The following is a 14,829-nucleotide window of genomic DNA, read 5'->3' as shown; positions in this document are numbered from 1 at the left end:
CATTGTCATAAGTGGTACCTTGATATATAAGTAGGAGTTGGACTATCCCATCACAACAAGAGCCCTCTAAATTGTAGGATTTCCTCCCACAGCAGGGTTAGCTTTTGTTTATGTTCCTTCTTGTTTGGCTCAACTTAAGAGTCAAAAGGAGTGTTAAGAAGTGCAAAAAGACTCTCAGCCTATCCCAACTTTCTACTTTCAATTTTGATGAGTATTAATTTCTCAACTCCCATATTTGAGTGCAATGTAGCTATAGTGCACTAAAATGCAAGAAATTGGTTGAATAAACGAGCCATTGCAATCCTATTTATTCATATTTTTTACAATTGTTAAGAGATCATTACAATCCTACTAATTACAACTGTAAAAGAAGGAAAACTGTTCCTCAAGTAAATAATTTTTCTTCTTTTATAGTATTTATATTATGTTAGGTGTTAAAAATTTGAGCTGGGGCTCTTAACAACCTATGGTAAATACTTAGCAAACTACTGTTTTGAAAAGGGATTAAAAAAGGGCTAGTACACAGTTTTTTACTTCTCTATTTCAACCAAGGGATTCGCTGTGCACAAAATGTTTGATCACTATGCCATCCAAAAGGCCTTTACATGAAGATAATCACAGAACAAGCATGGCAAAGATCATGTCCACAAGCTACCGCTAACTATATAGCTCCAAGGTGCAAGGGGATGGCAGCACACACACACACACACATGCAGCCTCATTTCAACCGAAACTGTATCGTGTGAGAATCACTACCTTCGAAGTGAACCCCAGCTCCGCCGAGTCTGCCATGAACATTATTATTAGTACAACAAGAGAGAATGCACTTAACCTTCTATAATTCCATACATGCTTGTACAACATTCCAATGTGCGCAAAGAAGGGGAAAACATGGGGAAAGGGATAAGGTATGGCTCAGGCAGACTGCTGACAACTTGGGCAGGCGGCCAGGCTGGCCAAGTACAGCAGTGTGGTGGGCTGTGGGCAGCAGGCAGGCCGAAAAGTAGGCACAGCCAGCAGGCTCAGGAGCGCACAATGCATAGGGCATCTATGGGGAGGAGGTCACACACATAGGCAGCATCTGCCGCAGGGGTTGTCTGAAAGGGACCAGCTGGGTGGTTAGGGATCGCATTGGATATGGCGGGAGAAAACATAAGCGGTGAAGGCTGAGAGGGAGAACATGGCTGAAGGGTTAGGGATGGCATTGGAGATGGTGGGAGAAAACATGAGCCAGAGGCTGAGAGGGAGAATGGGAAGGGGTAGGGAGTAGATACCTGTGCTGAGGCAACCGGTTTGTTATGGTCATCCTCATCATCATCGTCATTGTCATCTGCCACGTCAATGTATGTTGTTCGTGTAACACCACTGCTTGCGGATTTCCGTCCTCCCCGCTTTTGTCCGGGCATGCGCATGCGCTTTTCTCTACCTTGTGACACAGTGGAGGCTTGCCGTTTCCTTCCCTTAGAGGGTGTTGGTTCCTAATAAATCAACTACATCATTTTGGATATTTTGGTATTCCCAATAATCCAGACTTACACACAAATATAAAACTGAGTAAAGGAGGAAAAAGTTGCCCAGGACTTAACTGGCTCACTTTCAGATTCGGCAATGACATCTGCCATCACTTCCTCACTAGAAGATGTGGCTATATCCTCTGCATCTTGATCAACAGACTGCAATGCTGCTCTTGCCGCAGTAGAAGCTGCCCTGCATTCATTCTACAGTGTATTAGAAAACAAATGTGTTGCAGATTGAGGTATTCACGCCATACGGAAACCCATGTTTGGCAACAGACTGATCCACATATGCACCTAGAGCATCTACAACTACAAATTCAGAAACTCTTACCAATCTCTAATTTTATTCAAGGCAAAGATCTACGACCCTTGCCTTACAAAGCTACATCACCCCCACCTTGAAGAAGGATAAGAAGCTACGGGGCAACCATAGAGGAACCAAGCATTGAACTTTCATGTATATGGTACTTGTCGGTATGGGTTGAACCAAAAGTTCTAGAACACAATATGGAACACGCGTGTACACATGCACTTACGCGTGCATGTGTGCATGTGCAACATGCACGCACACACACATGCATTCGTGCACAGCATGCACCCACATTACACGCACACCCACAACACACATGCACACAGGTGCACATGCACATGCCAGCGTACACACACACACACACTCCTTAAATTATTTATATTTAGTTAAGATTTCACCTTTGAGAGCGATTGGTGCTTACGGACATATCTAACGTGGTCTGCTTATAATTCCCTCGAGAACCTCTACCCCTGCCCCTAGATCTGCCACCACGACCCCTGGTTGACGCTGATGACTGGCTGGCCTTCCCTGCCGCAGGCGTCCGAACACCACCTCTCAATTCTGTATCAATGTCTTCGTCATCACTGAATGCACCCTTGCTATCACCTAGTGCAAGGCTGCCCTGCACTATAAAAAGCAATTTTTCATACCTTGTCATCATAGGTCTAAAGGGACTTGGGTTAAAAGTTGGAGTGCACTTGATAACAAGCTTTTGCAGAAAACCATCAAAGAACAAAGCCAGCAGGAAATGCGAACTGTTTTACACTAGGAAAGGATAGCACAAAGACCAAAAACCTGGCACTCAAAATGATGCATTAAAGAACAAAAGACAAATTATGCCCTACTTTTTTTTTTAAATCATTCTAAGAGAATAAATATAATCCATTTATGTTAGTTTGTAGAAGGAAAGAAATGACATAGGCACACCCTGGACGTCGGCCACAATCCCCTCATCAGCTCTAGATCCAACACATGCTCCACCGCCATCGAGCTACCTTTCCACGCGACATAGCTCAAGGAGACCTCTTGGCCATACTCATTAGCCCCATGCTTGATATTTTGGAGAGTGGTATACCACCTATTGGGGGCTGTGCTCCTCTCATGTTCCATGTTCCTCGTATTCCGTGATGAGATTCCATGGACAATTTTGTATCACCCTAGTGAGATAGCTATGTTTTGTTTCTATTTTATTTTCCGTTCCATGATGCCCTTCCTTTGCTCTCACAGCCACACAGAACTGAACAGGGTGATCAGGAAGGACACAGTGAGATTGGATACTCAGAGGACACGGCTCCAACCCCTAGGGACGAAGATGGCTTTCTATAGAGACCTTCACATGACAGAGGACGGCTTCATCATACGCCCGCACTACATGGATACACATCCGTCACTCGGGGTCCAGTGTGAGATTGGACAGATCCACACCTCATCCCACCAGCTGAGAGTGGAGACAGCCAGATATGGGCCAAGAGCAACTGCACCAGAGGATAGGAAATGCCAGCTTTGCCATACAGAGGCTCATTCATTATGTATGCAAATGCCCAGTATACTATGAGATTAGGGGGAGGTTCCACTGCCTCTTCCGAGAGGGATTTGGACCACTCTCTAGGATCATGGATTTTCCAGACCAAAGATGCCTGGGCTCTTTCTTTTGGAGCCCGGCAAACACAACGAATCCCTATTGCGGCCCAAATCAGCCGCACCCGCCCGAGGACCAGCACAAAGAGCTTTCACTGATTTCTTCCAGACTAGCACCCCTAGAGCAGATCCACCCACTCCCCCAGACCTCCAAGCTGATGCAAGAGCCCGGCTGAGAGGAGTGACATTAGACAAAGCCACCGAGCTATGGAGAGCCCAACGCCCCCAACATAATGGCCGCCACCCACACTCACGTCACCTCAAGAGGATCAGGGCCATTATTTCCCACCACCACCGGACTTTCTCCCGCCCTGTCAGCCTCACTACATTCGGTACCATGTTGCAGCGCTATGTGAGATATTCTTGGCTGATGTGAGAGCTTGAGGCTCTTTTTGGTTTTTTACGGATATTTCCTTTTAGTTTTACTTTCAGTACCATGATGATGTATTCCATGGACATGATGTAACATTTGGCCCATAGTCACACGGGACGGAGGGGACGGCAGCTTGGAACGTGGGGACGCCGATTCGGGACGGACCAGCAACGGGGACGGACGGGGACGGACGGACGTCCCCCATGGCACGTTTCTCACAAGGGACGGGGACGGGGGACGCCGGTGAGGGACGGACCTGTGAGGGGACGGCAGAGAGATGCCTGCCATTTTTGGCCGTTGCGCTTCCCATTTCTAGCCTTTTTTAGCTGTTGGCTCTTTGAGGCTTGTTTGGCCCTCTCTCTCTCTCTTGCCCTTGAGGCTTAAGTTTGAGCCTTGGGCCTTGGCCCTTGAGGCTTGGCCCTTGCCTCTCTCTCTCTCTCACTTGCCCTTCCCTCTCTCTTGCCTATCTAATATCTATATATAGAACAAGGCTACAAGGCTACAAGGCTACAAACATGGAGTTTAGCGTAAACGGCCCTTCGGGCCGGGGGGGACCCCCCCCCGGACCCCCTGCAGAGAGGGGCTCACGCCCCCCTCCGCACCTTCCCCCAAGTAGGCTGGTGTGAAACTGCGCGCCGCAACGGACTCAAAATTTACAGCCCATATGCAGTAGGTGTATAATAACTCACCGCATATGCATGTAGCCTGGTTGGCAGTGTGCCAACCTTCTCTAGAATCGTCTCATGCTATCTGGCCACAATCGGCCACCATCCGGTGTTTAAACCGGGACTTATCAGGTGACCCGTGCTACTCATAAATGCCTTCTCCTCATATAGGGGGGACTCACAAAGTAGAGTTAGCCGGTGCCTGCGTAGTTACCTGAGGGTGGAAAAACTTAAAAAAAAAGTATTTTTTGAGTGCCGTTCCCTCCCCCGTCCCCGTTCCCTACTTATGGCCGTCCCCCGTCCCGTCCCCGTCCCCGTCCCCCGTTACCGTCCCCCGTTCCTTGTGACTATGATTTGGCCTCATAGATCATTTTGGCCTTTTGAAGACATTAATAAAACTCTCACTCTCGCTCTCTCTCTCTTCTCTCTCTCTCTCTCTCTCTCTCTCTCTCTCTCTCTCTCTCTCTGGGTCCAGAGAGACTACCCCGCTTGGCCATGGAGTCCTCAGAGAGTATTGCCACAGAGGGCCATCACCCATCATGGTATTCTGCAGTAGATGAGTGGTTCTCAACACACGGGCTCGACATGGATAGATTACCGCCCTTCCAGTATGATGATGACTCCCCATACTTACACTCTCCCGCGAGGAGCTTACCCGAGACAAGATTTGATCCAGATGCACACCCGGGAGACTTGGTCGGGTCCCCTTCCCACCAAGATACAGTACTATAGAGATCATTTCCTTTAGATTCACAAAGGATGGATTCGTCAGACGCCCAGGCTATATGGATGTACACATGTCTCACGCTATGAGGGTGACTATTGGTCAGATCAGAGTTTCCTCTCACACTCTGGATATTGAGGCAAGGAGAGCAGCACGAACCCCTAGAGAGGAAAGAGTATGCAAAATATGCCACAGAGAGGTAGAGACAGAGGAGCATTACATATGCAGATGCCTTGTATATTATGAGATCAGAGAGAAATACCACTGCTTGTTCAGAGAGGGTTTTGGCCCACTTAGCCGGGTGATGGAGTATCTTGATCAGAGATGCTTAGGCCTTTCCTCCTTGAGCTACACCGACATAGAGAAAGGCTTCTACAGGTGTAGTGCCAAAGATCCCAGCCACAAATCACCAACTTCTTCAAGCCTACCAGCAACCCACATCCCCATCCCCCTGTATCATCTACCTCCCGACGAGGGCTCACACACTACAGAGAGCCTCGGAGATCAGAGCTGCCAGGAGACCGCGACTACCCGGACGCAAACCACCACTACTCCATCAGGCCTAGTCTGCCCAAATCCAAGCACGATACCGCAGAGCTATGGAGGAGAGAGTCCAGAGGCTATAGCCACCAGGGCACAACAGATGTGAGAATCCTCATGCACGTGCTCCTAGCCCTTGGAGGAGCTCATGGATGAGCCATTTATAATGGCCTCCCCCGGTGGCCTGGCTCCAGCGCCTTCACTTGCTACCCCTTTGGATATGGAGCTAGAACAGTGGACTACTTGGTGGGCTCTCTCCCCTTGATACCCCTCATCTGGGATTTTACCATTTCGCCCCACCCCATTGATGTTGCAGCTGATCATGCGTACTTAGCTTTCTCCTTCACATGCCAATACACGATCCAGCCACTGGCCTTACCACCACTACCACCAGAGATCCCACTTCACCAGGGATACCTCTTCCATCTACTTTGACCACATTTTCCGCACCCTCTCCGACCTCGACCCATACATCCCACTTGATGAGCTTACCACACAGCTTGCAGCCACCCTTCACACATCCTCCGTAGCTGCTTTCCCTCACACCGGACCACCTGGAGGGACTCCACCCCCGGACCACCTGGAGGGACTGTTCCACAGAACAGTTGGTACGATGAGTACCGCGAGACCCATGCCCGCCTATAGTGGGAGGTCAATCTGGGCTCCACCACTCACTAGCAGGCACGACAGATCATCCACTGTCTCGTACGGAGGAAGAAGCGAGCCTACCTAGCTCACCTCGAGCGAGAGCTGTACCAATTGTTTCTGGGACGGGACTGTAAGGAGGCCTGGAGGCTCTTCTAGAATCATCGCCCACCGACCCCGATCACCTCACCCAACATATGGCATGCATATGCCACCTCCCTTTACCACACCCCCGGACAACCACCTCCCCCACCCTCCTGAGCCTCGGTCCCCCCACTCCTCCTTCCACTTGAGCATGGTGAGAGATGCCATTGACAGGATGTAGAATGGGAGAGCACAGGATCATGATGGGCTGATTGCCAAGCACTTCTCACATGTGAGGAATGTATTGGCTCCACTTCTGGTTCATATGTTTAACAGGGCCCTATGCGAGGGTTTCCCCGCTAGTTGGTCTTCTAATATCATTGTGCCCATTCTGAAAGCACGTGACCCCATGGATCCCAGTAACTACAGGACTATTATGATTGGTCACACATTGGCCAAGATTTATGGATCGATCTTGGAGCATGACCTCAGTAGATGGGCGGAGGAGAAGAGACTCAAAGCACCAGGGCAGGCAGGTTTCCGGAGAGGGCACTCCACACTGGAACACATGTTCACATTATGGGGTATCATTGAGGAGGGGCGATCACATGGGCACCGGATATATTACTGCTTTGTGGATTTCCGCAAGGCTTTTGACACAGTCCCACGGGCCAAATTGATGAGGAGACTGCGGGACATGGGAGTACCGACAGAGATGCTTCGGGGGATCCTCACATTCTATGAGTCTATCATTGGCAGAGTGCGGGCCCCAAGGGGGAATCAGAGGACATACATAGCACTATCAGGGTGAAACAAGGCTGTCCCTTATCTCACACTCTACATTGATGAGGTGTCTGACTACATAGACAAACAAGGAAGTCCAAGAGCACTTTTGGCATGAGTTTTGATACCCATTCTATCGTATGTAGATGACATTGTCCTTATTTCTGACTCACCGGAGGGGGCTGCAGAGACACTTGGATGCATTATAGGCCTTTTGCGAGAATCAGGACCTCACCGTAAACCTTGGGAAGACCAAGGTTATGATCTTTAACACCTCCTCGCAGTGGATACGTAGATCTACACAACAGCTTACATATAGTCGGGAGCTATTAGAGCATGTGACCTCTTATGTATACCTTGGGATCACTTTTACCGGACCGTGTTTCTCTATGCGGATGGCAGCCGAAACCAAATTGATACGCAGCTATGTAGCCTTGGGCTCACTTGAGACGCAGTGCTCACAGATACAATTTCAGGAGCCGAGGACAAAGCTCTGGCTATTTGACACACTAGTCAAACCCACACTACTATACGGAGCTCCATCTCAGGTCCTAGTTTATGCCACAGGAGGAGACGGAGGGAGGAGCCAGCTGAGACAAACATGGAGGATGTATATGATGGGTGGAAGCCAATGGAGAGGCCGCTAGTGATGTTGATCTCATGTATGATTAGAAGTAAGCCATCAATGCCACATGAGATTGTGCGGGCGGAGATAGGGGCTGCACCGATTGTGATAGAGGCTATTTTCCAGACAGTGACATATTGGCACAGATTATGGGAGCTCCCACCAGACAGATACCCCAAGCTCGCCCTAGAGTCCTCAAGACAGCTGGCACTAGACGGAGACACGCAGTGTTAGTATGCCCAAGTGAGCACTTGGTTTGGTATGCATGGCATGCAGATGGAGGCACTCCCTCCATTCTAGTATAGCATAGAGGCACCCTCCTTTTCTCTCAGCCGCACAGAGCTGAGAAGGGTCATCAAGAAGGACATCGTGAGACTAGATACTTAGAGGACTTGGTACCCGCCCGTCCAACCCCTTGGGACGAAGATGGCGTTTTACAAGAACCATTTTCTTTGCCTCACAAAGGACGGCTTCATCACATGCCCACACTACATGGACACACATCTGCCATTTGGGCTGCGATGTGCGATTGGACAGATCCGCACCTCATCCCATCAATTGAGAGTGGAGATAGCCAGATATGGGCCGAGGGCAACTGCACCAGAGCACAAGATATGTAAGCTTTGTCACACAGAGGCTGAGACAGAGGCCCACTATGTATGCAGATGCCTAGTATACTATGAGATTAGAGGGAGGTTCCACTGCCTCTTCCGAGATGGATTTGGATCACTTTCCACGATCATGGATTTCCCAGGCCAGAGATGCTTGGACTTTACACAGGGAGTCCCTTTTGCGACCTAGACCAGCGGTACCCGTCAAAGTACCAGTACCGAGAGGTCTCGCCGACTTCTTCTGGACCAGATTGACGAGGGCGAATTCACCCACTACATCCGACCTTCAGGCTGATGTGGGAGCTCGGCCAAGAGGAGTGCACTAGACAAAGCCATTCAACTATGCAATGCCCGGCACCCTCGACCTCGTGGTCCCCGCCCATGCCCACGTTACTACAGGAGGATTAGAGCCACCATCTCCCACCACCACAGGACTTTCTCCCGCCGGCCCAGCTTTACTACATTGGGTGCCATGTTGTAGCGTCCTATGCGGGATATTTTAGGGTGATATGAGAGCTAGACACTTTTTGTTTTGGGATCAGATTTGACATTTCAGCTCTTATTACTTTCTTTGATTTTTATTCTTAGTACCCATGATGTTGTATTTCATGGACATGATGTAACCCTTTGGTCTCATAGCTCATTTTGGTCTTTTGTAGACGTTAATACAACTTTCTCAACATCGTCCGAAAGGACGAGGATGCACGGTATCTTTGGGTGCGGCTACAACTTAGCAGTGACAGAGTCATCCACATGGCTGTGTGTTATTTTGCCACCACTCCCCTTAAGCCGCACAGCATGGCCAGTCACCGTACTTACCATTATATGGGGATATTATGGAGTTCTCACAGCTGGGGGAAGTCCTGCTCGAGGATTTCAACGCCAAGACGGGAAGTTAGCACGTCCCACTACTCGATCTGGACGACCTATCAGACTACACGAGCTAGACATCACTGACATAGGGCTGCAAAGATCATCACAGATTCGTGAGGAGGTCACGGTGTATTGGAGATATTTCTTAGAGATGGGAGCTGCACATGGTCTCGTTATCTATAACGGGATGTCCCGATGGCCCTCCTCCCCCCCACCGCCTTCTCTCACTTAGGAGATACTAGCACCGTGGACTACCTTATGGGATCTCTGGCTTTGGCACACCTTCTCCCCGACTTCTCCATCCTACCACTCCCCTTTGAAACTGACCATGCCTACCTCTCTTCCACTCTTATCCGCACACCACCCGACCCTCCGCCACCATCCCCTATCTCACATTACACCCATGCCCTTTTTGATCACGAGCTTGTCCTTGTTTACTACAACCACATCCACCGCCAACCATAGTTGTCATGGTACGAAAATACGATACCGTACGGAAAATTTGGGCACAATATGAAAATTTGGGATATCGTACGATAAATACGGTTTTTTTATTAAAGAACACCTACAAACATAGACATTTTCAATTTGGAAGGGTAGAGTCTAGAGAAGTTATTTCAAACCAAAATTTCATTAAAAACAAGTTTGAAGTGACAAACAAAAGTACATAAAGCATAGAGGTGCGATGCGATCATGCGCGCTAGGCGCGAGTACAAAAAAGTGAGTACAAAAAGAGGGCCAAGGCCCAAGGAGAGACTAGACAAAGCCATCACTATCAAAGCTCTCGCTGAAATCATCCTCATGAGAAGAGGACACATCAATGGCCTCGCCGAAGTCGCCATCGCTAAGAAGGTTGCCCTCATCATCGAACTAGGGCTCTCTAAGCTCATGTGAGAAGCCAAAGGGAGCATCCTCATCTGCAAGAGCAAGTGTGGAGGTACCCGAACCACGCCGCACATAGGTATGCACTATGTCCTTGGAAGCACCACTAATCGTGCATCCACGGCTTCGTACTTGCACTCCTCTGCCACTACCTCCACACCCACGACGAGTGCGAGTAGGCCGTTGATCAAACGACTCGAGCCCTCGATAGATCTCTGCATAGATCCTCTTCTCCTCCTCATCTTGCTTTTTGTTAACACTCTCAAGAGTGCCCCTGTGAGCTTGAATGCATCCACATTCACCTACATTGTACAATGATCAAGTGACAAGCAATGTATTAAATTTAGTTTCAATAAACATTGAAGTTTGAAATAAGTTATAAATTATACCTGTCTCGCCGATTCCATCTTTTGCATCGTGCGCACCATGCGCAAGTTAGCGCGGCGATACACTAGCCACTCTAACTGTTGCATGCTCAAGCGATTGCATAACAAAGTGAGTAGGAACTCCAGTTCCTCTCACATGCACCCGAAGAGCAATACTGAGCTAGGATTCTCAAAGACACCTTTTGGAGGCTTGAGAGCGCATACCCAATTGTCTCCCACCAAAAGAGAGGCTTCACAAGGGATTCCCTCTTCCAACAGGTAGTAGATGCAAACGCGACTCCTTCCCTTTGGTCATTGTAGCTAATGAGCTCCTCAAGGAACTTCCCATGGCAATCCTCGGGCAATGCTTTGAACAAGAAAGCATCTCGGGCTTCAAGTAGCTCCATGTTGGTGAAGAGGGTGGGTGATTTGTAAGCCGGATGCAATAATGTGACAAGACCATGCATAGGTCTTCGCATCCACTTCCATCTCTTCTCCACAATGGCCAACATACCATCGCGCTTCTCATCGATGGAAGGAGAAGTACGCAACTCCGCTATGGCCTCTGTCATGAAGTGAACGAGAAGGCCCATGGTGGCCCCCTCCATGTCGGTCATCCACAATACCCTATAGAAGGACGTGACCGCAATGACAATAGTGCGGACCAACTACCAAAACTCCTCCTTTAGGCAAAGCCATTGTGTTCAGAAAGCATAGAAAGCATAGAAAGTTCACAGGTATATTCTTTGATGACATTATTGTATTCTCAAAGAATGAAGCCCAACATCGTGAGCACCTGGCTATTGTGTTTAAAGAGCTTAAGGAAAATCAGCTCTACATAAATGCAAAAAAGAGTGAATTCTTCCTCCCAGAGATTCACTATCTTGGTCACATTGTATCAAAGGATGGTGTGCGCATGGATCCTGCAAAGATACAAGCCATGCAAGAATGGCCAGAGCTGAAATCAGTCCATGAAGTGAGGAGCTTCCTTGGTTTATGTGCTTACTACAGGAGGTTCGTCAAGCATTTTGCTTTCATTGCCGCTCCGTTACATGACTTAACGAAGAAGAAAGCAATATTTAAATGGACACAAGAAGAGAGAGATGCCTTTCAAAAGTTGAAGAGTGCAATCATCTCGGGACCGGTACTCATTATTCCGGATTTGCACAAACCTTTTGTGGTGGAATGTGATGCATGTGGGGACTGCATAGGGGCTGTTTTGAACCAAGAAGGACATGCCATTGCCTATGAGAGCAGACGCTTGCAACATGCAGAGCTTCACTTACAGGTTTATGAGGAGTTGTTGGCTGTAATTCATGCCCTTACTATTTGGAAACACTATCTTTTAGGGGCTGATTTTATGGTCAAAACTGATCATCAAAGTTTGAGATACTTTTTGACTCAAAGTAAACTCTCAGAGAAGCATATGAGATGGGCAAATTTCCTCTCAATGTTTCATTTTCAGATTTTACACACTCCAGGGAAAAAGAATGTCGTGGCAGATGCCTTATCTAGACGACCACAGGTTCATGCTATTACAGTTGCATACCATGAGGACTTATCGGATATGCGTAATACTTATCATCTGGATGAAGATTTTGCACATGTATGGGCTGAATTACAAGAGGGTATTGCTGTCCCATCTTATGTCATAAGAGATGGATATCTCATGATGCAAAATCGTATGTGTGTGGTAAAGAACCTTCGCCATAAGGTTATGGATGAGTGCCATGCTCCTCCATATGCAGGTCATAGAGGCATTTTGGCCACAGCACAAGCTTTGGAGAGAGATTTCTTTTGGCTGGATATTCGCAAGGATATTGAAGCATATGTACGTGAATGTATGGTATGTCAAAAGGTCAAGTTTGATCGACATAAAACACCTGGATTGCTTCAGCCTTTGCCTATACCAAATGAACCATGGGAAAGCATTACTATGGATTTCATTATGGATTTGCCAAGGACGCCACAGGGAAATGATGCTATTTGGACCATCATTGACAGGTTTAGCAAGCAGGCACATTTCATTCCCGTGCGCAAGACAATAAAGCCAGATCATATGGCTAGGATGTTTTTGGCACAGATATTCAAACACCATGGCATGCCTAAATCTATTGTGGGGGATAGAGATCCTAGAACCACAAGCTTATTTTGGCGCGCATTGTTTGACAATATGGGTACAAAGCTGAACTTCTCATCAACTTACCATCCACAGACAGATGGGCAAAGTGAAATAGCAAATTCAGCCGTCCTCGACTTGCTGAAATCTTATGTATCCGACCGCAAATCGGATTGGGAGAAGTATTTACCACTTGTGGAGTTTGCCTACAACAATACGGTACATACTTCTACGGGCAAGGCGCCCTTTGAGATTATCTATGGCAAGGTGGTACTACCACCCATCCTTCGTACAAAGGATGAGATTTTTGCAGCAGATGAGTATGTCAGAGACTTGGATACTGCATTTGCACAGGTACGGACAGCCATAGAGAGGTCTCAAACCAAGATTAAAAAGGCAGCTGATAAGCATAGAAGGGATGTACAATTCAAACAAGGTGATTGGGTCTTGCTGAAATTTGAAAAGGCATGCCCTCGGAAGAGGCCAGGAAAAGAGGGAAAGTATCCTAAGCTTTCCAACAGGTACTATGGACCTTTTCAGATCTTGGAAAAGATCAATGATGTTGCATTTCGGCTTGTACTCCCACATCATTGGAACATGCATAATGCTTTTCATGTGAGCCTATTGAGGCCTTATGTGGGACCGACACCGTTTGAGCCGGTTTTGGAAGACCCACCCGAGGTGGATGAGCTGGAAGAGATTCTTCAACCTGAACAAATTGTTTTTCACAAGGAACGAAAGCTTGCGGGAGGCAAACTTGTTCGTAGGTACCTTGTGAAGTTCAAGAATTATTTAGCTTTGGATGCGAAATGGATGGATGAGGCCTACTTCGAGGATTACCCAGATCTTTTGAAGGCCTATCTGGAGCCTTTTAAGCTGCGGTCAACTGATTAGAAGCCGGGGGGATGTCACAAACCCCTATATTCTAGGGACATGCGGATGCGTGTCAGGCCTAGAAACATGCGGATGCATGTATGTATTATACCTAGGCATGTGTATGGATCATATGAGTGGATGCATATGAGTCCAAGGACATGGCAGGACATTTGTGGACTTTCGGGCGGTGCCCGTGTGGATTCCGGCCATGCACACATGGTGTGTTATGATGGCAGGCGGAATATTTTGAAGTACAAGAATGATGATAGGTGGTTCTCCAAGTTTACATGTGCACAATGCATAAATGATGCATGCCATAACTTTATTTTACTTTGTGTGACATTGTCTTGCTGCCTGGACAATGCTTGTTATTTTGGCTTGTGAAGTCCGAGGGACCGGGGACGCCCGGGCACCTTGTGAACGCATGTGTGCACTCCTGTTTGGGCCTAAAACTGTGGGCTTATGGGTTTTGCAGGTGGTAAGTGCGTCCACACTCAATTTACAGCTTATTTCATTTACTACTAAAGTTTATTGGTTTGCAGGTCCACACTCATTAATAAGTGGCCGGACAACTTATAATGCGTTCGCATTTGGTTGGACCAAAATTAATGAAGTCCGGACAGCTTATGGCCATTTCCCATTTGGTTGGACCTAAACTTATACAAACAGGACAAATGGAGCACTATGGGCTGGACACCTACCTGGACACCTTATGGGGACACTTGTCAGCCTGTATGTGTACCCACCAAGCCCCTTAGGTGGCACTGGAGAAAGGCGCCTCCCTCAAGAGGTCTTTTGGGCTGTTTTATTCATTACTCAACACATTGGAGAGCTGGTTGGAGCTTTGGGAGTTGCTACAGGGCTGGTTGCTTGCTTCCCGGACTCACACAAGCTTGGATAATGATCCCCACACTCTTCTAAAGGGCTGGTTGGTAAATTTCAGACCTGTATTTTCTCGTTATTGCGAGTTTTGGGCTGGTTACAGGTGTCCAAAGTCAACTTGGACAGTACAGGACAGCTCTAGGGACCTCCACAGGGCTGTAGAACCCATTACAGGTGGATTTCTCGCGACAAAAAGTTGCTGTTTTGGACTGGTTATTGCACAAAACAGGCCGGACAGCAATGGAATATGTGAGCATGGATGTGTCTCAAGGATTCCTGGTATAACAGGTGCTTAGGGCAAACATTGGGGACACTTG

The 14,829-nt window shown here is 47.9% G+C and overlaps 1 protein-coding gene across 1 annotated transcript in view; it reads right to left on the bottom strand.

The window, feature by feature from the left end:
• Positions 1-379: 379 nt before the first annotated feature.
• LOC147620579 (double-strand break repair protein MRE11-like) overlaps positions 380-14,829 on the bottom strand; it is a 92,195-nt gene continuing 77,745 nt past the window's right edge. The window contains exons 19-22 of the mRNA XM_086824818.1: positions 2,226-2,449; positions 1,587-1,707; positions 1,275-1,478; positions 380-785 (exon numbers count right to left, since the gene is read on the bottom strand). Of these exons, the coding sequence (XP_086680944.1) occupies positions 753-785; positions 1,275-1,478; positions 1,587-1,707; positions 2,226-2,449 (582 nt within the window). The 3' untranslated portion in view covers positions 380-752. The remainder of the gene's footprint in view (positions 786-1,274; positions 1,479-1,586; positions 1,708-2,225; positions 2,450-14,829) is intronic.

This window comes from Cibotium barometz, chromosome 31, assembly GCF_041138505.1.
Source record: "Cibotium barometz isolate CiBa-2024 chromosome 31, ASM4113850v1, whole genome shotgun sequence".
Lineage (NCBI taxonomy): Eukaryota > Viridiplantae > Streptophyta > Polypodiopsida > Cyatheales > Cibotiaceae > Cibotium > Cibotium barometz.
Note: the sequence above shows the minus strand (reverse complement) of the source record. Positions and strands in the feature narration are given on the sequence as shown.